Source organism: Coccomyxa subellipsoidea, assembly GCF_000258705.1.
Source record: "Coccomyxa subellipsoidea C-169, whole genome shotgun sequence".
Lineage (NCBI taxonomy): Eukaryota > Viridiplantae > Chlorophyta > Trebouxiophyceae > Coccomyxaceae > Coccomyxa > Coccomyxa subellipsoidea.
Window position 1 is genome coordinate 560,304 of NW_005178031.1, and position 25,493 is coordinate 585,796.

The 25,493-nt window shown below is 52.8% G+C and overlaps 7 protein-coding genes across 7 annotated transcripts; 4 read left to right on the forward strand and 3 right to left on the reverse strand.

The window, feature by feature from the left end:
- Positions 1–17: 17 nt before the first annotated feature.
- COCSUDRAFT_48095 (subtilisin-like protein) lies at positions 18–5,570 on the forward strand (the record flags this gene model as incomplete). Its single annotated transcript, XM_005645890.1, has 11 exons — positions 18–239; positions 527–927; positions 1,070–1,157; positions 1,365–1,447; positions 1,896–2,040; positions 2,402–2,550; positions 2,970–3,174; positions 3,845–3,989; positions 4,440–4,617; positions 5,128–5,232; positions 5,481–5,570. The coding sequence occupies exons 2-11, from the start codon at positions 565–567 to the stop codon at positions 5,568–5,570; spliced, it is 1,551 nt and encodes a 516-aa protein (XP_005645947.1). The 5' UTR covers positions 18–239; positions 527–564.
- Positions 5,571–6,898: 1,328 nt separating this feature from the next.
- COCSUDRAFT_56624 (hypothetical protein) lies at positions 6,899–10,865 on the reverse strand (the record flags this gene model as incomplete). Its single annotated transcript, XM_005645891.1, has 7 exons — positions 6,899–7,102; positions 7,502–7,729; positions 8,010–8,177; positions 8,611–8,751; positions 9,076–9,377; positions 9,901–10,093; positions 10,617–10,865. 7 exons carry the CDS (start codon positions 10,863–10,865, stop codon positions 6,899–6,901), a joined length of 1,485 nt encoding a protein of 494 aa, XP_005645948.1.
- Positions 10,866–11,920: 1,055 nt separating this feature from the next.
- On the forward strand, positions 11,921–14,945 carry COCSUDRAFT_56625 (hypothetical protein; the record flags this gene model as incomplete). The annotated part of the gene is made up of 5 exons (XM_005645892.1): positions 11,921–12,210; positions 12,633–12,860; positions 13,267–13,605; positions 13,930–14,119; positions 14,667–14,945. 5 exons carry the CDS (start codon positions 11,921–11,923, stop codon positions 14,943–14,945), a joined length of 1,326 nt encoding a protein of 441 aa, XP_005645949.1.
- Positions 14,946–16,144: 1,199 nt separating this feature from the next.
- On the reverse strand, positions 16,145–17,718 carry COCSUDRAFT_53979 (ribosomal protein L24). The gene is made up of 5 exons (XM_005645893.1): positions 17,620–17,718; positions 17,269–17,349; positions 17,042–17,101; positions 16,844–16,925; positions 16,145–16,457 (listed from the first exon to the last, which is right to left on the reverse strand). Exons 1-5 carry the CDS (start codon positions 17,665–17,667, stop codon positions 16,294–16,296), a joined length of 435 nt encoding a protein of 144 aa, XP_005645950.1. The 5' UTR covers positions 17,668–17,718; the 3' UTR covers positions 16,145–16,293.
- Positions 17,719–18,285: 567 nt separating this feature from the next.
- COCSUDRAFT_56627 (hypothetical protein) lies at positions 18,286–19,476 on the forward strand (the record flags this gene model as incomplete). Its single annotated transcript, XM_005645894.1, has 3 exons — positions 18,286–18,483; positions 18,697–19,053; positions 19,276–19,476. 3 exons carry the CDS (start codon positions 18,286–18,288, stop codon positions 19,474–19,476), a joined length of 756 nt encoding a protein of 251 aa, XP_005645951.1.
- Positions 19,477–19,726: 250 nt separating this feature from the next.
- On the forward strand, positions 19,727–21,675 carry COCSUDRAFT_56628 (hypothetical protein; the record flags this gene model as incomplete). The annotated part of the gene is made up of 5 exons (XM_005645895.1): positions 19,727–19,854; positions 20,209–20,398; positions 20,629–20,733; positions 20,945–21,045; positions 21,381–21,675. The coding sequence occupies 5 exons, from the start codon at positions 19,727–19,729 to the stop codon at positions 21,673–21,675; spliced, it is 819 nt and encodes a 272-aa protein (XP_005645952.1).
- Positions 21,676–21,768: 93 nt separating this feature from the next.
- On the reverse strand, positions 21,769–25,272 carry COCSUDRAFT_66871. The gene is made up of 9 exons (XM_005645896.1): positions 25,071–25,272; positions 24,766–24,819; positions 24,480–24,653; positions 24,245–24,352; positions 23,729–23,902; positions 23,359–23,493; positions 22,929–23,021; positions 22,552–22,630; positions 21,769–22,230 (listed from the first exon to the last, which is right to left on the reverse strand). Exons 1-9 carry the CDS (start codon positions 25,161–25,163, stop codon positions 22,097–22,099), a joined length of 1,044 nt encoding a protein of 347 aa, XP_005645953.1. The 5' UTR covers positions 25,164–25,272; the 3' UTR covers positions 21,769–22,096.
- Between the last annotated feature and the right edge of the window lie 221 nt (positions 25,273–25,493).

Sequence of the window (25,493 nt, forward strand, 5' to 3'; positions counted from 1 at the left end):
CTCATTGCTCATTAATACTGGAACACAAGGCATGTAATTTGAGGGCTCTTCGCACGATTAATACTGTGCGCTGCGTAGAGGCAGCAACACACGCCAGGCCAACGCTGAACGACATCGAAACCCGCTTTGACGCAGCACAAGAGCGTTTTGATCGACCCCTGCTCCGATGAGGGCCGCCTTGAGAACGTGGCGATGCGACAGATAGGTTATATATAATAAAAAGACTTCCATCTGCATTGGTGAGTTCATCAGCAGACCAGAGAACACTTGATCTGATCTTAGTAATGGCGTTATAACAGGGCCCTGATCAGACACCGTGGATCAAGTATAGTCGATAGAATTTTGTCTAAATGCATGTTAATTACCATTTGCTGGCGTGCTGAGCACATAGTCATCCATTGCCCCAATCAGGCGAAGCCCTGGCTGTCTGTGAATGCTGCTGCAGAGCATGCTAGCAGAGATGCTATTCTTCTGATGAACGCCGATATTGCATCCCCTCATACCCCTGCAATGTGTTGTCTTGCAGCTTGGGCGGATGCTGTAGCCAGTGAGGCGCTCTGCTGAATGGGGTGGAGGAGGCTGCCTGGCTCCCAGGCGCTCAGCATCCTGATCACAGCAGCAGCCCTCTATTCAGCGACTCCCCAGCAGCTGCCTGCCCCTAGAAGCTACGGTCATGCACAGGCGCCTTCACCGGCACGAGGCGTGAGGCCGAAGGCAGTTGCCACACCAAATGCAGTCGCAGCATTGGCCAGTGCACTGCTGAGCGTGGCTGCACCAGAGAGGCCTGTTCCCATCAGCCCCCTCAGCAATACCACGCTACCCTTCAGGCCAGGCCGCCTGCTGGTAAAGTTCAGGGATTTGGACGGTGGCAACTACAGCCAAATAGTCGACACTGTCAATGAGTGGGCGGGGATCGACCTGATCAAGGTGGGGGACCGCTTCTTTATGCCCTGACACCTGGATTGCCACAGCCTTGAGCAGATGCGATCATGCAGCAGCAAGAGGGAGTGTAAGCAAAGCCGGATGCTTGGCGACCACCCAGCTGAGAGCAGTGTGTTGCCTCGCGCAGGTCATGGCAGGGACGGGCATTGCTGTTGTCAATGTGACGGACGGCGCTTCCACACAGAGGAAGGCCGCTCGTCTGGCTGGCAGCGAACGTATGCCCCTTCAAGTTATCCCCTTTTGCTTTGCTGTGCCCTCCAGCCGTTGCCTTGTCAGATGCACAAGGCTTTCTGGACGCTGCATGCCACAGGCTACGGTGTCCTTTGTCTTCCTGGGTCACTGTGTCAATTGCCTGCAAGTAGTCTTAAGGCAGGCTATGAGGGTTGGCAACTGCTAATGACGGCGGCTGCTGTGTTGTGCAGTGGTGGAGTGGACTGAGATGGATTATCTGATGAGCGGCGACGGCAGCACCGGCTCGGCGGGCTGGGCGCTTGACAAGCTCCAGGTGCAGCTCATGATCACTGAGACTCTTTTTATGTGAATACTGTCGAAGCTGCCTGCATCAATGGATGTGGTAGACCAGGGACATGAACAAGCAAGATATTGATCATCGACTGTCAGCCATGTCTCTGCCTGAGCTTGGCGCGAGCATGCCATGTTCTTTGCTGTGCTCATGGGGACAACAAATATGCATGTCCACCTCCAAGGACTAGGCACCTCAAGCAGTGGATTGTACTGTTCTCCGTCCCTGCACAAATCTTTTGGCTGGTTCCAGGTGTTCTGGGTCCCCGCATGAAAACAGCAGTCATGTATCGGTCACATGGGGATTCTTGAGAATGATGTATAGAACTGATGCCAGAATGAACACACCTAGCCTTGGAAGGCAGGAAAGCACGTAGGAAAAAATATCATGGTAATCAGTCATGGATTAGTAACCATGCATGGTGGTGCAGGCGGCTGCGGTGTGGAGCGGGTACACGTTTGGGAACTGCGGCGTGGCGGTGTGCCACATCGACTCCGGCATGCCCTGGACCAACAACCACTGGTACAACCCGGGCGAGTACGCCGCCTTCCCCTTTGTGGATGACGACGGCAACGGTGAGTCATTCTTACTACTTAACACTTATTACATGTATAAGTAATTGTACTACAGGACTACAACACTAAGTACATGCCCTGCCCATGCAAAGGAATCGGAGGCTGAAGAGTTTTTGGTCAGTCATACCGTGAGCTCAAACCATAAGAGCGCTTGGTCCTGAAGGACTTGAGCTGTTCTTCAGAAGAGCTGATGCTTCTGCTACCTTCTGGAATTGTTGCTTCCCTTGAATCGGCTAGTATCTAGTTGGCATGCAGGAACCCAAGTTGGCAGGATAAATCTGTGCTACTTAGGTGTCAGGAGTTCAAATGTGGGACATTTCGTCATGAGAGCTCACGACGGGTGTTGGTTCGCGGTGCGCAGGGGTGATCGACGACTATTTTGGCGCGAACTTCATGGGGGGCAAGACCAACGTGAGCTGGGACTACAACGGTCACGGCAGCGGCACGTCTGCTGTTTTGGGGGGTGTCAACAACGGCGATAGCAGCTCACAGCTCGGCGTCTCACCCAAGGTGCATACCTGCATGCTTAATACTTTCTGACCCTTGTCTGGATGCTGTTCTGTTGACGGCTCTTGAGAGAAAGTTTCGTGGTAATTCTCAGAAATCTGGATGTCGTTTTGGCTCTCTGTCTCAGGTCTTGGCTCTCACTTGTGGCTCTCTTGGATCTCTGTGGGATCTTGACGGCAGAAGGACAGGACTTCATAAGGTCTTGAAAGGAGTGCAGCTTGCTTCGACCGGCGCTAATGCGTTGAGAGGGGCTTTGATCGTAGATCTTTGTCAAGTACTGTACTAGGCATGAACTATGTCTCACGGCTCACGGCTCACGGCTCACGGCTCACGGCTTGTAAATCATGGCTTATGGCAAATTTTTATGGCATGGCTTATGGTTCGTGGCGCATGGCTTATGTTCGAGGCGTGGCGCTGATCAGGTGTCGATAATGCCGTGCGTGGCGATGGATGCTGCGCTGGCCGTGCCCTTTTCGGCGGCCATTGCGTGCGTGGAGTGGTGCAAGAACAACTTTGAGAACATCGCCGCGATGGGCGGCCGCCAGCGCACCGGCATCTACGTGGCCGCCTGGGGATCCAACTCACTCACCGACTCCGACGCCCTCCGCGCCGTCATCCAGCGCGCCGGTGCGCGTTCCCTCCCTCTTGCAGATCACTAATGCTTTTAACAAAGTAAATCAAGATTTCTCGGTGCCATACATGCGACTAATCTAAGGTTACTGTACCTCTTAAGTTTACCGTTCAGGATTTGAGGGTGTGCCGGTGCGCGTTCCCTCTGTCTTACTGATTTTCAATGTTTTCAACTAATAATGCACGGTAAGAGGTAACTCGGTGCCACGTGCGACTAATCTAAGACTGTTTAATAGTCTTAGAGTTTGGGGCGTAGGGGTGTGCCGGTGCCGTTTCCTCCCTGTTGCTCCCCTTCATGATTTATTTGAAGGATCCTTGTGTGGCTCTTAGTAGAGCCTTACGTGGCCCTTGGGGGCCATTCAAAATTAGGTGGAGGGACCCTTAACCCTGGGGCCGCTTCAGACCTTTCCAAATGGAGGAAAATCCGTTGAAGTGAGCCCAGTATCATCACGCTCAGCAAATGGTTCTTTTAAAGGCACGTGAGCACCACTGCATGCCTCAAAGAATGGAAGTGCCGAATTTGGTGAATTGCGTCACCATTGGGCAGGTGGCCACACACATAGGGATGGAACAGCTGTCTCATTTGGCTGCATGTGATGCTCGGACCTTTGGAAGCCGCAGGGGTGATGCTTCTCACTGACAGGAGCGCGCCTGTGGTGTTGTGCAGACAGTAGGGGCCGCACGCGCGCGCTCTTCACGGCGTCCGCCGGCAACACGCAGTCGCCTGTGCACGTGCCGGCCTCGCTCGGCCTCTCCAACATAGTCTCCCTCACATACTCGGACTCCTCCGATGTCGTCCGTGGCAACACCGGGTATGCGCTCAAGAATTCGCCTCGTTGTGCACTTGCAAAGCTGTAATCTGCTGCCACGTCCTATGCTCGCTGCCCTGCAACAAATCTTGATGTATGCAGCCCCAGCCTTCACATTTGTTCCCAAGCGTTATTGTATTGCTGGACCTTTTTTCTGCCCTTGTCTGTCTCTGCCGCGCAAGCAAGCCTTTTTTTCCCCTCTGAGCTGCCGATACATGTGAAGGACGCGGCGGCGGCCATCAGTCCAGTTTTTGGCCGCCTTTTTAGGGTTTTGACCAGGAATGGAGTAACTAGCAGGGTGCTTGGTGCGGAATCAGGTCCTGGATTGACGTGGCGGCTCCGACGGGGTCGATGGTTCAGACCTCAGCATTGACACTTGCAAATTCAAGGTTTTAGACCAAAAGGACAGGGGTCGAGAGGGCAGGGTTTTGAGGGTGATTGATGCGTGCGCAGGTCCTGGATAGACGTGGCTGCTCCGACGGGTTCAACTTCGGATGCTGCGGCGGTTGGCGGTGGATTGGCGGCCCTGATGGTGGCGGCCAACCCATCGCTGACGCCGGAGCAGCTGAAGGCTGCGATGCGCGCCGGCGTGGACGTGCTCAGTACCACGCAGGGCAAAGTTGGCAGCAATGTAAGCGCGCGCCTCTTGCTCTTCTTTTAGGGAAGCAAACTGTAGATGCACGTGCAGTTCTAGAGGGGCGAATGGTGGATGTGCAGTTTCTCTTAGAGGGGCGTGAACTGTAGATTTCCAGTGATATGGACAATTGCAGGGCCTGAAAACAGGAGCTAATCACGCCCCATTTGGCACTTGTTACTATGACGATTGTTACACTTTTGACGACCTGTTGAGAGTCATCTGAGGGCCACCTGAGGCCCCATTTGGCAGTAACGGAGTGCGGTGTTTCGAATGGCAAGCCTTGTCCCCAGTGGGAGCAGACGCGTCATTTGTGCTGTAAAGGTCATCGGCATTGTTGCTGTGGGTTGTGCTTTCTAGAGGAGCATGGTCCTCCCAAAGGCATCCTTACCAGCTTCCTTGGGGCTGCAATCTCTGCCAGCTTCCAAAGGACGTGTTGCATGCAAGTGTGCTGGGAAACGTGCTCAACAACAGGCAAAGCTAAAAGCCACCACGGTGCTGGCGCAGGGCCGCCTAAATGCTCTAAAGGCATTCCAGTACCTGGAACGGCAGGGGACCGTGCAGAAGGCACGCGCCACGCCGGACCAATCACAGCAATGCAACCCGCTTCAGGTCTGTTGTTTTGCCTTCTTCATCCCCTCTCTCTGTCATATGCGTGTGCTTGAACCTCAGCATGCATCTGCCTGCTGCTTTCATGGATGCATGGCACACACTGTGATGTTTGATGGCATGCCAGATGTGATATCTATTTGTCCCTATGAATGCGTAAAAAGCACGAGCTCAATCTTCTTAAGATGCTTCATGAAGTGCTGCAGTACTTACGAATATCCGGCTTGGCGCTGACTGCTGCTTGCTGGCAGGTGTGGTATCCCCCCTGGCCCAGCAGCCGGCTGGGGTGCTCCATTGGCGGGACCAACCAATGCTGGACCTCCTACTCATCCCAGAATTAACCTCACTCCCAATTGATTTGGCGGCAGTAACAGCAGTCCTAGGAATTATTTTGAAATATGTAGGCGGTGCGGTACAGTTGTCAGGGGACAGGTTAGAAGGCAGATGTTGCCGCATTGTGCTATCGCCGTCTCCATTGGAATATCTCGAGTTGCAGTAAAATGAAAGGATTCTTGCAGCAGTCAAGCGAATGTCACACATTTGATCTCAGGCCGTACGGTGCTCTAGAGTGGTATCTTTAGGTTTGCTGTACAACAAATATTGACAGGACTGCATAGACAATTGTTTGACGAGGCAGAGTAGTCAATTGTTGTAGGGAATTGACATTCTGCGCCCAGAATTTCAACTGATGTTTTGCCTCAGGATGACAGAATAGGTATTGACGTGATTTGCTGCTGGGGTGTGAAAGCCCTTGATTGATCTAGTCTCAAAATACTCTTGATTTGTGAGTGGTATATTCTCATGAGTGGTATAATTTTTTTTGATGATCATTGCCCTTCTTTTGATTTGGGGCTCGCCCTGCGGAAGGATATATCTTCCTTGAAGGTAGAATGCAGATCATACAGGGCAGTGCCAGCGCCAAAAAGGGGCGCTCTTTGTTCTGGGCTGATGCAGATTGATGGAAGAGTGTGACGGATCCTGTAGAGGTTGGTAGCTTCTATTATTTTTGGCATAATGTCCCTGGATGCATGCCAGTGAATGGGGTCCATGCAGCAGTTTCAGTACCTTCAAGGATGTGTTTGGGAAAAAGGATGTATTGCCAATGTAAAACTTTCTTGACATATATTATATAAACGTGTTCTCACAGCAGTCTATCAACTACGGCTATTGTGCTGCTATGTCTTTGTCTCCTATCATAGTATGATAGAGGCTGATCAGCCTCGATCATCATCATGATGGCATTTAGTCTTCCCTTGCAGGCATTCATCATCAGCTACTTATAACAGCTAGCTACAGGCATACGTAGATTCACCCCATTCAGTCATCCAGTCTCACCCTTCCACCTCTCATGTTAGACGTCTTAACCCTCAAATCCCTCACATCCTCAAATTCTTGAACCATCTTTGCAGGAAGGAAACTAGCATGTAAAAGCCCCTCCATGACAGGCAGCAACCAAAACCCGACAGTCCCATCACATTATGCACCGCTAATATCTGCCCCTGAAAACTCGGCCAGACTGCCTCTTGCTGAAGAAAGATGCACCACTTGTGGGGTCTCCTCTATGGCATGAAACCAGCCGATCCCCTGTCACAATCCTTCGCTTCTTGTTACAGTTGCACCGCATATGCAATTGTCCCGCCACTTCATTGGCCTCTAACAACCTTTGCCTTTAGCTGGATTGCTCATCGGTGTTCCAGTCATTGTGGCACTGCGTGTACTGCATCCACAGCGGGTTGGACCTGAACTGGTTGACTGCCCTGGCGTCCAGTGCGCGCAACATGTTCTTGGCCTGCCAGTAGCAGGGCTCGCTGCTGATTGACCGGTACCAGTACGGGTTCTGCGAGTTCGTGTGCTTCCCGTACACCATGTGCACCTGGGGAAGGAAACACATAAGCTGGCCTCAGTAAGTCATACACACGCACGGTGGCATTTTGTCAGGCGCTTGCATTGGCGCCTTATGGAAAGGCACACAACCTCACAGACAGACCCACATGCACACTTAAAAGGACTCTGGCCGATAGCATGCAGCCGCACGCGAGAAAGCAGGAGAGCAATGCACAAGCAGCAGCGACAGCGAGACCTGCGCAGCATGCACTCAACAGTGCTCAGCCGGCCATTGTGCTGCTGTTTCACACCCATCATTGAGGGACAATCCTGGGAGAAGCACAGAGGGCGCTACCAACTCCAAAGCCTGAATCCTTTGGCCTCTTAGCCAAGGAGCCTCGCGCTTCCCTTATCAAAGCCTTGCAACAAAATGGAAACAGAAGCTCACCGGCGAGTAGCCGCCCCATGCAGCGGCGACGTAGCCGAAGGAGGACGCGACGGTCATCACGAGATCGTTGCAGTGTGCCATCAACGCCATGTCCTGCAGCGCGCTCTCCAGCGTCCCCGGGTTGTCCGCAGCGTTCCACACCCCCTTCTCGCTGCTGCTCGGCGCGATCCCGTTGTCCGTGAATATCACCCGGTCCGCGCCCAGAATCTTGATCACCTGCGCAGCCTTCTGTTCTCAGAAATCCATCCAGCCTGACAGGCAGATCCTGCCTGGGAAGTGGGTCATGAACAGCAAGGGTGTGTCCAAGCCAGGCACCCCAGAATGTGCAGCAGGCAACAACATGCTGCAGCATCTCGCACTGCGCTCCCCTGTTCATCGGGATCCCATGTGCATGATGTTGCGCACTGAACTTGGACAAGCCCTCAAACATGCACACAACAGGCCTTCTGCAACCTGTCATCAACCTTCAGTATTCACATCACAGAACAGCGGTGGGTGCGTTAGCCACCTGGGTGTAGGTCTCCGGCTCGTCGGCCGCCAGAAAGAAGCGCACATCGTTGTCGTGGAGACCGTGCATCAGCTGGATGTGGCGCGCGACCGTGCAGTATGACTCGATCGTCGGCCGCAGCTCGCACAGCAGCTCATTCTCGTCGCCGTTGCACTTGCGGCGCCGGATCTGCACCACAGGCATCGACATTAGTAAGTCATTGACATGACGTTGACATCTTACATTGACATTAGTAAGTCGACCTGGACTTCCCATCAAGCACATTTTAAAGACCTGCTGGGAGCCACCTGAGGACTGCATATAATAGTTGCTCGTTCTGGGACTTGTGTGGTTCAGCATGTTAAGCTCCTAAGATGCTCGGTGATATTGCATTAGAATGGCAGCGTGCAGAGTACCATCAGCGTTTGCCCATTTAAAGATCAGTGGCAATCAGCATGCAAGGCCGACAAGCGATGAAGCAGTGCTTGACTTTGCCGCATGCAAAGTATGGAATGTGAGAAGCAGCACATGTATGACCAGGCAGCACATGTTTCAACGAGTACAGCAAGGGACATTGAGAGCAGCACAGGTCCAGTTGAGGAAGAGTGTGAGACATGCACACCTGCATGCCGATGTTGAAGAGCTTGAAGTTCTTGTGCTTGAACTCCTTGATCTTCTTGTCATACTTGGGCTTGATGCGCAGGATGAAATTGGCCAGCGGCGCAAAGATGTCCCTCGTCGGGAAATATGTCTCGATGAAATCCTGCACACCACACACACCCAACATTTATCTTCCCAGTTTTTCTCAGAAAACGCTTGCTTAGCACCTTCCCCTAACACTGGAGCAGATATGACATGGCGCTGCATGCTTCCTTGCTGGAAAGTGGCAAACCAAAGAAGCCCAGCCTTCACAGCTGGACTTCTTAGTATTATGGTGTTCTCGCGATACCACAGACTCAGCAGCCAGATACTGTGGGGCCATGTAAATCGACCCAACAGCCCTTAAATTTGATTCCTCTGGACCCTAGGATCCAAATACATCTGATATTTGATTGCATGAGTTTGAGACGGCCCCTTTGTCACCCACCTTGTGGTGCGGGTTGTTGACTAGCAGAGCGGCGCTCCAATCAAGGTCCTTCCACATCTCGACGCCGTAGTTCTTGTCAAAGTACGCCGTCATGTTCTTGAACATCCACACGTCCGCGATTGTGACGTAACCGAAGGGGATGCGCTCAGGAATGTTCTCTGGCTCGGTCGCGTTGTGCCCATGTGCTAGCAGCCGCTTGGCGTGCCGTTTCCAGCTGAAGTCGAGCTCGTGGTCAAAGAATTTGTTGAAGAAGGGGAACTCCACAAACAGGCACCGGTCCATCATTAGCGCCAGCAGCAGCCCTGCAGTGCAGCAGCAGCTGTCATCCATACCATCCATGCAACAGTTGCTATTATTCCAGAAAGAGGAATGGTGACGTGAAGCAGAGCGAGCGAGTTGCTGTTATGTGATGCCACCCGATCTGAGGAGGGCTGAGCCAAGTCAAAGATGTTTGCTGCAAACATGACATTTGTTAGACCCCTGCCTTCAGCAGTCAGGTAGCCTGGATAGAGAACTTGCTTTCCTCTATCTGCATCTTGTAGAATTCGGGTGGCCCATGCAATTACCTCTAAGCATGCGCCCAACAATTATGCGGTTATCTCTGAGCATGCACCGGAATAGGTAGATACCCGAGTTCAGCTGAGCAGCAGGACTCTGATTAGGCTGGAAGGGGATGTTGTACGGATCAAAACCCCCCCAGGCATCAGAGGTTTCAATTTAGCAGCTTTTATAGGAGGCGCACCCGACACGACGCTAAATGCACTGACAAAGAAGCTGCAGCAGGGATTGCTGCAATATGGGCGGTGCCAAGTGTACAGGGCGCACCCGACACGACGCTGGGCAGCTGGTTGCCGATGCCGGCGTCCTTGTCCTCAAACCGCACGACCAGGTACTTTCCCGGCAGCTTCTTGGCGTTGACGCATGCGTTGTGGCGCGCCTTGTACCTCTCCAGCAGCTCTTCCAGCGGCTGCATGCGCATCTCCCACTCCACCGCCTTCAGCCGCTGCAAAGCCCTCATCTGCCGCCAGCACAACATGTGTAACGAAGCATGTTTCTAATCGTGACTTATGCAGTGATGCCAAGGCTGCCTGTATAGGCTCTGCTCTAGGCAGAGCCTGCTGAGCCTCACTGACCTGTCTGTGCCTTAGACAGAGGACATCTAGGAAACACGATCTGAGAATGCAGTTGTAATGGAATTGTGCATCACGACACATTACAGACTGCAAAGAAATTTCCAGGCCCAACCCAACATCTCTGGCCTCCATGTCGATTTGGAAAGGATGGGCATGCCACACAGTGCTTGCTGATACATCAAGTCAAGAGAGCCTCAAAGGTGGTGGGCTTGAGAGCAAAAGGTCCCCTGATGCTCCGTCCTGATGCTAGACAATAGAGTATGCATGGGACAGCGATCACTCCGTACGCATGATTCAACCTAACGTGATCCTAATATGGCAGGATGCAGGGTGCACATGCTTGCTTGCCGGGCAATTGTTGCTGCAAGCATGCAACGCATGGATCCACCGCAAATGGATACTGTCCACCTTTTGCAGAACACCGCCGTGGCTGTGGTAGGGGCCATGGTGGCTGTGCCCAGGTGCCTCCTGAGCTGCATCAGTGCCAGCTGCAGTGGCCCCTTTAACTCTGTAGGCGCTTGCCAGCAGAGGTAGCAACAGCAGCAGTAGCGTCAGGGCGACTTCTGGCAACGGTCTGAATCTGGTCGGAGCCCCTCGTGACTGCTGGCCCATCGAGTGGCTCACAACGCCTCCTGCGAACCAGGGAATCCTCAACATCAGTGCACTTCAAGGGGCAATAGCACTTGGCTCTATCACAGATGTGCGGTTCAACCGCTTTTTGGGATGTGCCAATCAAATTCTTACCTTCCCAATCCGTATAAAATCGCTGTACTTGACTGCAGCGTGTGTCCAAAGCTGAGCTTCCGAGGGTCAGGCTAGTACAGACACAATCGAGCGTGGTTCTTCAGGCTGCGATTAATCAATTGAACTCCGGACTTGGCAGATTCGACTAGACATGATAAACGCTCCTTATCTTGCATACATCCTTTGTTCTTATACGAAACCCAAAGTAGAAAATAAGCGATCGTCTATACTTGCGCGGAAAGAAGCTTTGCGCAATCGCACTGATCTTGCTCAGCTTTTCTTTTCTTCAAGGTTTCTTGATCGTCGAATCGGGAATACTAGAAGTGTCTGGACTCCGGATCCGTTGTAAACGGCATTCCGGAGGCCTGCTTTCGTTTACTGTCAGATTGGAACGCCTCTGTTCGACTGATCACGCGGTTCGCTAGGTAGGGTTATGGGTAGTAGTCCTCCTCACCGATCCTCCCAATCTCAACTCGAAAGCTACGGTTGTGGCAAGAAGTCTCCTGCGAACGCCTTGTGCCTCGCGGTCTGTTTGCGTGCTCATCAGTACATACTGCTTCTGGTGTCCAGACAACCATCTTTCACACTGCGGGACCCCCTTGAACCAGGCAGAATCACAATAATCAGCCTGTGTTACACTGGGATTAGTTGAGAACAAACATCGAAGGTGGGGGGCAGCTCCATCTAGGTTTGGCTTTGATCAATTTTTATCCATCGCAACAAAAATGGATTACACAGCCACCCTGTCTGCATCTTGCTGACTCCATAAAATTCTGTATACCAGGTGCTACAGTTTGGAGTTCTGTTTCACGCTTATCTACAATACCTCAACGATGAGGTGGGGTACACTCAGCCCCACTCTGACTAAGACTTCTCCACCGCCCCACAGTCAGCGACACTACCTCATGCTGCCAAAGAGCACGGCTAATCTAAAGTCGCTGCAACGCAGGTGACAGCAATTCCGTGGCATGCGGCAGCAGCGGAGCTGTCTGTGGGTAGCAAGCCTTGCAGCATGGCAGGCCTTGCTGCTCGTTGCTGCTGTCCTCCTCTCCCCAGCCTCTGCAGCAAAGTATGAGACCCCAGGGGAGACTGTGCAGGGGCCGGATCCGGCGACCATGTTTGAGATTCAGGGGCGAACCTTCTGGAACAAGAGCCTCGGCTTGGACCAACAGGCACCTGGCGTCTTGGGCCATCAGTGCTCGGCTGCGCGCCCCTCGCCCCACCCCACTGAGCACCTCACCTACACCCCCAACCGCCGGTGCGCCCACCTCCAGCCTTGCCTAACAATGATTGCCTGTAAATGGAAACTCCCAAAATGCGAGTTTCATCAGAAATATGTACGTGGTGCTTCGGCCCGTCCCCGCTCGTCTGAGAAACGCCAGCACTGGCGGCGACAGTGATCCCTCATCTCCTCAGTTGCCACACCACTTATCATCAACCATCTTTCAACCATCCTGATGGGAACACGTGGGGCTGTGCTTGGGCTGGGGTTGTTCATGTACAACCAATTGATAGAGCCTATGGTTTACCGAGAGAATGTTGGGCAAATCGTCTCACACGATTCAGAGATCCTGGACAGCACAAATGCCCAGGTGATCTTATCGATGCCTTGGAGCAGAACTGATTTTCTGGGCGCCTTGGAAGGCTGTGGCATCTGACATCCCCCAGTTGACTGTGCAGGTGGCCTGCGGATCCGGCGGACGGCCGCAGCGCTATAGTGATGGCGGTGGGAGGCGAGCCGGAGCGGTTCTACGAGCGCATACACAACACCTGGGCCACTTGGCAGGGCTACTTCACGCCCCACATCAGGCGCAACACCGTGCTCATCCTGCTGCTGGACGCCAATTTCTGGACGGACCTCACTCAGCTCACCAAGATCCTCATGCTCGAGCGTCTCGACTGCTCCACGTGCGCTCCCTCTTAGCTTCACCTGCAATTCTTGGAAGTTTTTAGGACCACATTGACGTGTGCAAGAAAACTCAAGCCAAATCACCACGATGGCATCTTAGCCTCAGCAATTGCACACGCTCTCAAAGGGAGGCTCTTGGGTGTTGACAAGGTACGTGGCAGCAAGGGCAGCTGACAAGATGTACATCAAGGTCTAGCAAGGCAAGCAGACGGCCCATCGTCTTGTGTGCATCATCAGGTGGTGCACCAGACACAGTCCCGCCGCCAGGCCTTTGTTCAGATGGCACTTAGAACTTTTCACCAATGTTGATAGATGCCATGTGAAATGGCGGCCATGAAATGCCGCCACGGGCGCGGTGGCTTTTCACTCAAGCTAGCATGCTGACATGGGCTGCTGCCTGAACAGGTACAAGCGCGCATGCGAGGTGGCCGCAGGCCTCGACCAGGGCTACACAGTCTTTGTCCTCAACGTCTTTGTGACGATGCCAGAGAGCACAAACTACCTGGAGCCTCAGGAGCCCTTTGTGGTCCTCATGGGCATCAAGCAATTCCCCCACCCCTACTGGATAGAGCGCGGGAACAGAACAGAGGCCGAGGTGCTCGCCAGTGACTGGAAGACCGAGCAGTGCAACCGCGCGAACTACGCGTACACCAAATTTACTAATTGGTACAGCTATCACATGTTCGATGAGCTGCGCATCCTGGACTACTTTGATTACTGGTGGAAGATCGACGACGACGTCAGGTACGCGCCGGATCTTGAATTTGAATTTGCACATTTTGCAAATTTGCATTTGCATACTCTGCTTTCTGAGCCTACCGCACTTTGTATACGTGGCGCACAGTCGCCCCCGGGAGGTCCTGTGATCTGGCTTCAGAAACTTCATGAGCTTGCCTCCACTCAGGCTGACATGCATGATCGAGGGACATCTTGCCCCAGAACCTTGATGACCCTGTCTTGGAGTGGGCTTTGAGCTTGATGGAGGATATGCCCCCAAGCCCCCATGCCGGCGAGCGATGCATGCAAGCATGCAGGATGACTGATAAGGAGATCTCGTCTGCCCGGCAGGTGGTTTGGGCACTTGCCGATGGACATAACGGAGCGGCTGGTGGCGGAGAGGCGCATCTTTTTCCAGACGGCGCTCGACTACGATCCCTGGTGGTGCATCGGGCCCTCCCTGGCCGACAGCATCCAACTCTTCCTGGACACCGAGTCCGATCTCTGCGGCCGGCCCCTGCGCGCCGTCGCGCATGACAAGGTGTTGTGCCCCTGGAATTCACCTCTTCTTAGCCCAGCTTTTGCACTGCCATACATACAGCAGTGCCATGCCCGCAGAAGATGGAGAAATTTGATACACTTTTTAGTGGACGTACCTAGATCCTAGATGCGTAGGAACTAGAATACGTGTAATTAAAATAACATGCTGTAAGGGCGTGCCCCACCTAGAGGTCATTTGGTTCCTGAAGACCAGAGGAATGCGCATCTGCTAAAGTCTGTCCGTAGACCCCCATGCTCACCCTGTTCTCACCACCTCAAGTTCCCCAGCAGTGCATGGTCGTGTTCCAAGCTTGAAGGCAGCGTAGCTAGGGTGATAGGACCAATAAGTGCATTCGCGGCAGATCCAGCAAGCAGGCATGCGTCAGTAGGTTGGTTGAGCTTGCATGTGCCGTGCCACACCAGCATGATTGGGGCAAGCCCAACAGCGGCTGGGATAATCTGTGCGGGAGGCTTGCCTGCAGCTTGCTCACATCGCCTATCTTGGCAAGGACAGCATGCAGAAACTAAGAGTAATCATGCCTCAACAGGTGTGGTGGACGAATGATACGTACATCTACCTGTCGGAGTTTGTGGGGGGCTGGCTGGGCATGTACACCTCCCCGGAGCTGATGGAGTACGGGCGCATCTGGAACTACTACCCGTACTCCATGTGGACCTGGCGCTGGGGGGACCAGCAGTTCTGGACCAAGGCCAACGGCATGTTTGATGACGGGTCGGGGATCCTGGATTTATCTTACCTCAAACAGCATGACACCAGCGGCGGGCCCCCCAAGGGCAAGACTGATATGATGTTCTACCACGGCTGAGCTCAGAAATACTTCTCCTCACTATCAATGAATCTTCGGGAAGTTCCTTGGGCAACAAGGAACTGTCACAATCATCATTGCATGCAGTTCTTGCCAAGAAGCAAGGTGCGTGTGCAGCCAAGCTGCAGACAACGGGGAGTATCCCAAGATAAGATCCACAGCTGGCAAGCTGCCGCTGCGACTGTTGCCGACGCCGGCCGACGCGCAGGATTGACGGCTGCGGCAGCGCCTTTTTGGGGGAGCTGTAAGGTGAGTGAGCGCAGTACAGCAAGCTTGTGCAGCGCTGATTTGAGAACAGATGATGTGCTGGTGAGAGGTTGGCTGGTTGGTTGGTTGGTTTGGGTTAGCCGGGCCGGATTGGAGTACAGAGCGAGTTGGGTTGCGATTGTTTCTTCAAAAATTTGCTGATATTGCATAATTCGGCCTGGCGTCGAGCCACAAGAAATGCGGCGTGCAAGGCTGCAGGTTTCCGATTGCATGTATAAACGGTCTCTTGAAGACATGTCGAAGGCTTGGGGCCCCTTGTTGCGCACCTTCTAAGCTGGATGGAAGCTGAGCTTCTTGCAGGAAAGTGCAGTGCTTTTACAGTCAGTCTGCGCTCAGAGCAGTGTGTACGCTGCCTGCATGTGTGCTGGGGTTTCCCAGTGCAATGGGCTGAAAATGACAAGCTTCACATGCACGGGGACTGTGCTCAAGCTTCTACTAACAGTACATTACCGCTACATATGAAGTATGACAATGTATTTAAATGAAGGCCCCAGTGGTGCGCAGCAATTTGACATTGCTGGATTTTGGTTGAGTATGGATGATGCTACAGCTCAGTGTGTGCTGGATGACGTTGACATGCTTTCTGTTGCTGTGTGTCGATGCTTCTTTTGTTCTGCTGCAGACTAGCTTCTGAAACCTCAGACACTGATTTTTGACCTCAGAGACTTCAAAGAACCATCTGAAGGCAGCAGTTGCGCTCTTGCCACGATTGCCCTTTATTCACTGTATGTCCAGATCCAGCAATTTTGGTGGGAATATTAGTGGATTACTCTCGGTGGATTATTCTCGGAATGTAAGAAGATTCTCGTAAGAAGATTATTGAGACCTGTTGAGATCAAAGCATGCAAGCAGCAGTGGTATTTGGGGTCAGACTATCGATGCAGTGTGTAAACACACACGTGTGAAGGATCGAGCCAGGCTTGCATTGCAAGGATGCAGCAGTGTGTATGTTACAGGCAGCGCGCAGCTGCAACCGGTCAAGTCCTTATTGCACCGCAGCTAAGGACATGAGCGTTTCTGGAATCAGTCACGGCTGACCAACAATCTGCAAGCAGTACTAGAAATGTGCACAAGAGACAGCTTAGTCCACGTCCTGCATGGCCTCCACCTCTGCCTCGCTGAACTTGCCCTTGTTCTTGTCGTCCTTCTTGCCCTTCCTGTCGAGCAGCCCCTTCCTGTCCTTGTCCAGCTTCAGCTTAGTCACCACCACCTTGCTGGGGTCAATGCCCACATTCACTGTGGCGCCTGCAGCACACAAGGTTGTTTTCATGCCATCTGCCCACTTGCTAGTCTGTCTGTCTCACGGGCTTAAATAGTCTGTGTTCTGCAGATTGTAATTTGCACATGATCTAGGCAGGCATAGCTGTGAAATTTTTGTGTCCTGCAGCGTTACAGCCATTGCCAGCCCTCTAGATCCCCAACCTTCCCAATATAATCGTCTCCCCATCGCTCTTACAATCCATGTGCCAAGAAGAAAGGCGAAAACGCCAGGGACTTCTCCATATCGTGTGGGACTCTGTCATAGGTTTCACATGAAGACTGCAAGCAGCTAGGGACCTAAAAAAAGATCAGAGCGAAGCGAGAATCAAAGGATCGGTGTGCTAGACGGCTTCTTAGGAGCTGGGACTCACCGTTGACCTTTTCGCGGGTGATGCGCTCAATGTGGATGACCCACTTCTTTCTGTATACCTGCACAATCTTTCCTTCCCTCCCCTGCGTCATGCAACAGGAACAATCAAAGCTTGCCAGAATGGTTCTATGCTTGTGTGTAAAGAGGGCCAGAGAGGGGCCAAGGGCCATCTGCATGCTATTCAGGGCAGGATACATACCTTGTACGTTCCTCGTACAACGCTGACCTCGTCATCCTTCCTCACTGGCACAGCATTCACCTGCAGGTCACAAAGGGGCTCTTTGATGGTGGCACTATGGAGGACTGCTGTCCAGTGGGCCTTGGTAAGAGGAAAACCACAGAGAGTGCAGGGGCAGTGTATTGGTACGCTTCTTTCGACTTCGAAGAAGCTGATGAACTTCTTTGCTTCAAAGATTCAAGACTCACGCTGTACTTGGTGCGCAGTTCCTTCGACAGAGGAGCGCTCATAAGTTTCCTCCGGACATTTGAAGGTGCTGAGAAGTGAGCCTGCAACGTCACACATGCAAATATTATCCACAGTACGTCTGCACAGCGGATTGCTCGGCATTCTTGAGAAAGCCATCCATAGAGCTGCAGATTGCTACCCCTGCCCCTAATGATCTCCGACGGCAGGCGATGCAATGGCACACGAATGGATACTCATGGCAATCTGCATTCATCTCTGCATAAACCTCTGATAGAGCATGTCTTCGGCTGATTATTGCTCGCAGAACCATCAGCTTTGCTGACACTACAGCCAGGTTGTGATCTCAGCACCTTGCGGCTCTTCCTCCTGGAGGAGCTCACTGTCGTGGAGAACTTCATTGTGGGTGCACCCTTCTTCCACTGTGAAGTTGGAGTGCATCAAAATTGCATCTCAACCTCTGCGGCGGCCAAAAGGACCGCCGCCTACCCGAGGACCCAGTCCACCGTGGCAAATCGAGCGATGAGTAATTACTTGTTTCGATTTCTGAGCCCGGCTGCCATCAAGAACAAAAAATGACCCAGATTGCCTGTATCGTATGAAATCATGCTGTCGAAGTTGATTCAAAGCAGAGTTATTATCGCGGATGCACTATTTGCATCATCTGCTTCTACTTGAATCTGTTGATCTAGCCCTAGTCATTGTTAAATTACTATTGTTTTCCGCGTTTTTTTACGCATAGTTGACCGCTAGATAAAAATCTATTGTGCTTGATTGCATCAGTGGCATATAGCATTGCTATAGGGCTAAGCTTAGCAGCCATGGTTTTTGCAAGGTTCAGAAGTCAAGGCGCAGGCGTTGTGTCGCAATCGGCCATTGTTTTGCGCGCAATCGATAGCAAAACTTGCTGGCTTGATGAACAACTTGGCTATCGCGTGGCATCACATGCGTTTGCAAGCACCAGCAGGGCCGTGGCAACTGCTGTGCCCTTGACTGAGCATAGTGGAGTAAGCTACAGAATGTCTGGTAGCCTCAAAGGAGGCGAAGGAGGGGCAGTATCATCAGCTGTTCAGCCCCTCAGAAGGTTGCAGTTGCTCCTGCAAGGAGGTCATCTGCAGCTCTCAGCAACTCCAATTGCACAGCTATACCACACCAGCGGTGAGACTCTAGCGGCAGCGCACCAGGCAGAAGAGCCGTCACTGCAGCATGAAGCTGTGGTACCGCTCTTGGCCACTGTCTTGGAGAAGGCCTTGCGAGATCAGTTCCCCCTCGGGCCACACCCACAGGCAAGGGTCCCAGCATCCTAGTTGCCAATGCTAACAGTCCCTGACCTTCCCGTCAAGCTGCTTGAGAGGTTGTGGCTATTTGAGAAAACAGCATGCCAGCTGCACTGGGCATTGAGTGACTGATGAGTTTGTGTTTATCCTCAGGTGGGACCCAGCCTGCTGACAGCCTCGCTGGCAGATCTGCTGATGCTGTCACAATCTCCAGCCGCAGCAAGCCTGGGTAGCCTGCCAGTGCGGCATCCGGAATCACACCAATCTAGCTCCCAGCAAACGCACCAGCCGCAGCGCCCCAAGAAGAAGAAGAAGAAAGAGAAGAAACTGGATCCTGAATACCACAAGACAGGCATGGGGATCAAGGCAGAGGACGTTGCAGAGCTCAAGCAGGCTCTGAAGGAGAGGCTTGGATGGGCATGGTCCACTTTCCTGACCAGGTCTTTCGACGAAGTCGTTGGGGACAGCGGCTCCGATTCTCCAAAGCCGCTCCTGCCCCCTGTATCCCAGGTGGGCTGCGCACTCTCCCCTGCCCTCTTACAGTCCCCAATCCCTCTTACAGTCCCCAACAGTCCCCAGTGAGACCATTGATCATACTGACAATATGCTTGCTGACACTATGTTTAGGAGCCTACTACGAGCCGTGGGCAGAGTTTGACACTCTCATCTGCTCGTTTGTTGCTTAGAGTTGCCTTTGGCAGGAGAGTTTGAACGATGTTTAAATACGCGCAGATTGCGGACAGTGTGGACTGCCTGCTGGGCTGTTTCAATGGCGTGAAGGACTCGCAGCAGGTGGTGCGCAACTGCCTCCTGCGCTGCCCGCAGCTGCTGGCGGCTCCGCGCGCTCAGCTGGAAGCTGCCATCGGCTTCCTCGACTTCCTCAATCTCTCCACTGAGGAGGCACGCCCCCCTCCTGCTGCTGCTCCCTCTTGAAGGCTCTCTCTTATGTTTATGCAATGTATTGACAAGGCTGCATGCAGGAGCATCCTCCCTGGGTTCGGCTGCAGACAGACCTGTGTGTGCAAATTATGGAGCTGCGTTCTCTGTGTCCGCCATCATGCAAGGATATTCCTTAATGCAGCGTGCTTTCTCAGGGGCATGGAACAGAGTATAGCAGACATCTAGCAGTCTGGCAGCATAGGAATATCTGTCACCTGCTGAGCTCATTTCTTGCGTTGCGCAGATGGCGAGCTGCCTGCAGAGGCGGCCGAGCCTGCTGCTGGAGGATTTGGAGACGCGGCTGTTTCCCCTGTGCGAGTACCTGGACACCATCGGCATTCCCCCCGAGCAGCAGCGCCTCATCATTGTCAAGTAAGTCCACCTCCCACACCTTTCATACTCTCCATTTCTATCTCCAGAAAATTGTTTACAAGCCCCCCGTCTGCGCCAAGCTTGTTACAGATCTGCCCCGATGGCCAGGTCCAAAAAGGACCACCGGTAACCAATCTGTACTAGTCTGGTCTATATAGTCGTCGCACCTACGACAAAGCCCTTGCACAGTCAGTCCAGTTGTCCCAATCTATCTGATCAGCACAGACCCATTGAGTGCTGCATCTGGGTGGAAAACCATGCAACTTGCTCTGCCTTGGACAATCCTGGGCTAGAGATACTTGGGTCGATAGTTGTGTTGTCTGGTGTCAGCGGGCTGTATGCACCTGCGCGCAGGCGGCCGCATGTGATGGTGCAGTCATTGGATGACGTGCGAGGGGTCATGGCATTCCTGGTGGGCCACGGAGTGGAGAAAGCAGCGCTGACGCAACTGGTGACATCAGCGAAGGGCCTCCTGAGCATCCGGCGGCCTGTTCTGGCGCTGCGCATGCGCATGCTAAAGGAACATCTGGGAGGCAACGCCCTGGTGCGGGAATTTCTCCTGACTCTGATTTGAATATCAGTTTCCCTGTTAAGCCAGATTGAAGCTTGCTTTTGGAGCTGGCAAGTCCTGGACGATCTGAAGCTTTGTAAGCATCGGCTGGTCTGTAGGGCATCTGCACGGAGCCTTCTTGTTCTGCTCATGATGTCAGGATTGGTGGTATGAGGCCTGACCTGCCCTGCAGTGGAAGGAGCGACAGAGTGCTGTCCTTGCAGGACGTGACCCGGTACCCTGAGTATCTGATGCAGAGGACGTGGAGAGTGGGCTCTCGGACTGCCCTTGTCAAGCACCATGGCAGACAGGTGGTGATGCCATCACAGGTACATCTCAGCAACACAGATATTGACTCCGTGCAATGACACCATTGCTGCTCCCCTCCGTCTTCTGTGTGACTTTACAAGAATCTCAACTTTGCTGGCCTTATGTTTCTGTGCATTCTGCCGGGTTGATATGTGAGTGGTTTGCTGGCCGTAATCAAGTGCTTGCTGCAAAGTTTGCAAGGCGTGACTAAGTTGATTGGCCTGACTGCAGGTTGATCAGAAGGCTTGGGATAGAATTCTCCGCTCGCAGTGGGTGAAGCACGAAGACCTCCCCATACCGCTGTCAAAGCTTCTGAATTCCAACCTGTTATGGTGAGGAGCAGCCCGTCTGTTCCTGGCCTTCTCAGCTTTCCTCTGCACTCACAGGAAACAATGCATACCCCTGTGCTTGATGTCTCGCATGCATAGGATGGATGTGGGTTTGGTCGAATGCTCAACAGCTTTGTAGTCGAGTATAATAGCTCGTAGCGAATCTGTTCATCTGATTGCGGGAAGTGCATTGCAGCAGTGCGTGCTACCCTGGAGGAACATGACGGAGTACCTGCACCGTGCCTGGCATTGGCTTGTGCTCATGTAGTCATTGAGAAGCGAATCCTGGTGAATCTGATTACGAGCGACTAAAAAGCACATGGGATGCCATGATGCAGGGTGTGTGAAGCGCTGAGGATCTCTGAGGCGGATGGTGCGGCCTTTGTGGAGAAATGGGAAGCCGAGGAGGGTGAGAGGTGGTCCGAGCTCACGGCAGAGACTGCCTCAATCGCTCAACTTGTAGCGGTGGAGGAAGCTGCAGAGGCAGAGGTGGCAGCAGAGGCAGAGTTGAGGGCAGCACTGGAGAGTATGACTTCAGTTGAGGGCGAGGATGCTTATGAAGCTCCAGAGGAACCAGTAGAGCTAGAATTGGAAGACGATGATGCACCCACGGTGTTGCCAGGTGTTGCCTGAACATGTAAGTGAAGTCCTAGCATTTGTGTTGAGGCAAACGGCGTCAAAATGGACAGGATGTGATATTATTGTAAATTTATGAAGCGACTCAATGATCTGGACGCCGGTTAAATATTTCCCACTCAGTACTTGTAGACCGAGACAGAGATGCAGCAGTCTGCAGCTAAATCATATTGGGGTCACTGTAGAGCCATGAGGATTTCCAAATTCTTCTTGTTATGTAGAATCATCGCTTTGACGCATGTTGCACCTACGTGAGTAATCTCCATTGCACTAAAGATGATCTCTAAATAGGCCTGAACAGTTCAGTGAGGGTTTCTTTGCAGAGCATGCATCGACCAGCAGGACACAACAGAAGCAGCTGCCTCCACCCGGACAGCCGCTGATTAATCTTTCTGCCAGGGAACCTCGGCCAGCTGCTCTAGAGCCATGTGAAGCCATCTGGCTTCTCGGGGAAGGTGGCTCCAGAGCGCTGAATGACCACGTTGGCAGCAAAGTTGCCCGCGCGCACGGCTTCAGGAATCTCCTTGCCCGCCACAATCTGGCTGAGGAAACCTGCACCCCAGGATTCACCCCCATTCATTATTGAATGAATTGCATGCTTCTCCTGCCAAGAGGCAAGGTGCGTCCTGCAGACAAGCTGCTGTTGAAGGCTGCCGTAATTTCACCCCTTGTTGGACTTGCCAGATCCAAGCAAGATCCAACCAACCGTGGGCACGGTGCTTAGTATTTACACGGCATTATACTCCTCGAATATATCAGAGCAGGAGGATGCTGTGCACACAAGTCATGCTGCATGGGCAGCAGCTGTGACACGAACATTCAAGCGCATCTTGAAATTGCTTGTAGCTGGGGGTGAGGCCATGAGATGCTCACCACCAACAAAGGCATCGCCGGCACCGTTGGTGTCCACCAGCTTCTCCTTGGCCAGGGGGATGACGGGGTACTGCGCAATCTGCACACACACAAAGGAGCAATTGGAACTTTGCTGTGACTGTAGCAAGATTGGGCACTCTCGGGGAGAGCAGTTGGGCGTACTGCTTACGCAACAGTAATAAGATGTCTTGATGTTTGCATACCTCTTTCTCTAAAGTGAATGTGTGATCCACTGAAACCAGCTTGACTTCTATGTGGGGCACCCCATCACATGCCACTCAGAGCAGGGGATTGGGATATTAGGCCTGGCTCGGCCAGGGCAAAACATCTGAGATCCAGCTCAGTGATGTAGGAGGCTCAAGAGGTGAGTCACTCACCTTGCCAAAGCTGGCAACGATGGTGGGGTCCTTGCCCTGGGTGAACACCACAATGCGCGGCCGGCTGCCGTTCTCCTTGGGGAAGGCCGACACCTGTGCGTGGTAGCCGCGGCAGCGAAAGAAGTCAACTTCACTTCATATCATATTGCATGCATTGCCTGACCGGGCGTGGCGCCAAGCCAGTTGAGTAGAACATGCAAACCTCTCCTTATGACTGCATGCATTTTGCAAGACCGCAAGATGCTACATCATGACAGAAGCCTCCATTGTGATTGACATGTCGTAGAGCTTCAGTCAGGGGGTCAGATAGACATAGAGCAGATGATGCAGCATTTTTCCTTTAGAGGGCTTAACTATCATCACATTCATGGAGTTCGGTCACCTGCCTCTGTTCTTTTCCTGCACACCAGAGAAATGAGAGGAGTCTCACCTTCAGCGCAATCTCGGCAACGTCCTCAGTTGCCCAGCCCTCGGTCTCAGCAAACGCTCGTGCCTCGGTCTCATTGCCAAACAAGAAGTCCACGTAGGGCATCGCGTCCATGAGGGTCTTCTTGAATGGCGGCACCTGCGCCAGCCATCACAAATCTCCGCTTCAACAAACGCAGGACCACCATGCCGAGTTTGCAAGGGGCTGCTTGCCATGTACAAAATGAGCTCTGCAACAATTGTCAGGGTGAGCTTTTCCAGACACGTTATCGGCAGCTTCTCATGGAGCTATAGGTGGGAGAAGGGGACAAGTAGATCAGAGAAGTAGAGAATTCAGCGTTCACAGGCAGGCAGGCAAGGGTTAGAGGGGGCACCTGGGAGATGAAGGGCGCGGAGAGGTTCATGCAGTAAACCTTGTTGTTGGCAGCACAGTGCTTGGCCACCAGCAGGATGGACTCTGGGGAGACTGTGATGAAGAAGCCGGCCGAGTAGATGACGCGCGCCGCCTCCACTAGTGCCCAGTTCTCCGGCTGCTTCACGTGGTCCACCTGCGGACACACCCCACATTAGGTTGGTCAGTGAGTGGATCAACAGAGAGACTCCATCAGCGAGAAGGCATTTGAGGGCAAGCCCACTGACTGAAGCACATGTGGCTGCAGCTCCTGTGATCCCCACAGTCAACATCATAATAACAGCCGACATCATAAGAAGAGCCCTTAGCGCCGTAACGGCATGCCTGTCGAGTGCAAGCATGCAGAGCATTGGAAGACCCCACAGCAAGATCGCCGTACATGCGCAGGGGTGCATTTGTTTTCCAGAAATGACATGTTTGGCTAATTATTGCATATGATGATGGCACATGTCGGCAAGTGAAAGGAGGTGTGGCATGCCTTGTAGTTGTTGGCGGCTGCCAGGTTGGCTACCAGGGAGCGCTCGCCTCCCATGACAGCCGTCGCGCATGTCCCAGTGGGCGTCGATGTGTCCACATGGTATTGCACCTGAGATTCAAATCATCCCATCAAGCGTGCTGTCGTGAACCACCGTCTTGGCAGGGCAGAGCTAAGACTCGCCACTGGGGTCCCTTCTACATTCACGAAGAGTGGGAGATAGTGGTATGGTGCGCACATTGACGCCGCCGTCCTGAGCGGCCTTGCGAAGCTTCTCAGCGTACTCATCATCGCCGACACACCCAAAGTAGGATGTGGCGCCTGGGACCTGCAGCAGCCACTGCGCTGCGCGGATGGAGTTCTGCGTGGCTCCACCAGCTACGTACTGCACGTCGCTCTTGGCCGCAAGCTCCTGCGAGAGGCAGCAACACAAGGCATGAGAGTTGTGGAAGATCAAGTAGTTTGGCTTGTAAGCAGCCACAAGGATCCTCCAGTTGCTCAGTGCTTAAAGCCAGATAATTTACCTTGAAAAGGGGTTGGTGCTTGTCCTCTGCCAGGATCTGGTCAGCGAGCTTGATCTGCAGGCAACAGGAGCGTGTCATCAATGAGGTGGAGCAGGAAAGTTCAGCTTAAAGTCATGGTCACAGTGTCGGACGCAATTCTTATCATACAGCTCAAGTTGTAAGCATGCCAATTTTGTCTGGTCAAGTTTGAGGTACGCAATCTTGGTTCCATAAAGGCTTGTCTGTGATCGTGTGTTGAAGAGTCATCTGGTGTAAGGGGTGCATCTAAGTAGGATTCGGCTCTGGTGATGGCAACCCGTGGTCACCTCATACTTGTCCAGAATTGCCTGATCGACATCAGCCATGATGTCCAGCAGAGGGTTGCCCATCCCGAGCAGGCATTTGACCAGGCCGCTCATCTATGCACCTAAGAAGAACTGATCAGAAAATTTATTGAGAATCTGTTTAAATATAATATCTGTCTTTGGAGATGCTCTTTTGTGATCAAAGAATGTTATTTTGGTTGGCTGAAGCCGTCGTCTGCTGTGAAATTGGCGGGGCGTCACATGAACGGCCCTGATTTGCGCTGCCCGTTCTGCCCGAGTTGGGCACCAAGTTCACACTCTGTCTCAGGACTCCTGATCCAGGAAGCCTCTGAAACGTGGTAAATTATGTAGTATGTGTCTGTATAAGGATTGGATCCACAGTTCGGAGTAGGAAGCATTCATCACAAGCTGTTATCTAGAGTA

Excerpts from the sequence above, each read along its gene's own strand:
- COCSUDRAFT_66871 (XM_005645896.1), bottom strand. The coding sequence starts at position 25,163 with ATGAGCGGCCTGGTCAAATGCCTGCTCGGGATGGGCAACCCTCTGCTG. Across the intron at positions 24,820-25,070 it reads CAATTCTGGACAAGTATGAG|ATCAAGCTCGCTGACCAGAT; the intron begins GTGACCACGGGT and ends TGTTGCCTGCAG. Across the intron at positions 23,022-23,358 it reads TTGCCGAGATTGCGCTGAAG|GTGTCGGCCTTCCCCAAGGA; the intron begins GTGAGACTCCTC and ends TACCACGCACAG.
- COCSUDRAFT_53979 (XM_005645893.1), bottom strand. The coding sequence starts at position 17,667 with ATGAAGTTCTCCACGACAGTGAGCTCCTCCAGGAGGAAGAGCCGCAAG. Across the intron at positions 17,102-17,268 it reads AACTGCGCACCAAGTACAGC|GTGAATGCTGTGCCAGTGAG; the intron begins GTGAGTCTTGAA and ends TGTGACCTGCAG. Across the intron at positions 16,926-17,041 it reads TTGTACGAGGAACGTACAAG|GGGAGGGAAGGAAAGATTGT; the intron begins GTATGTATCCTG and ends TGCATGACGCAG.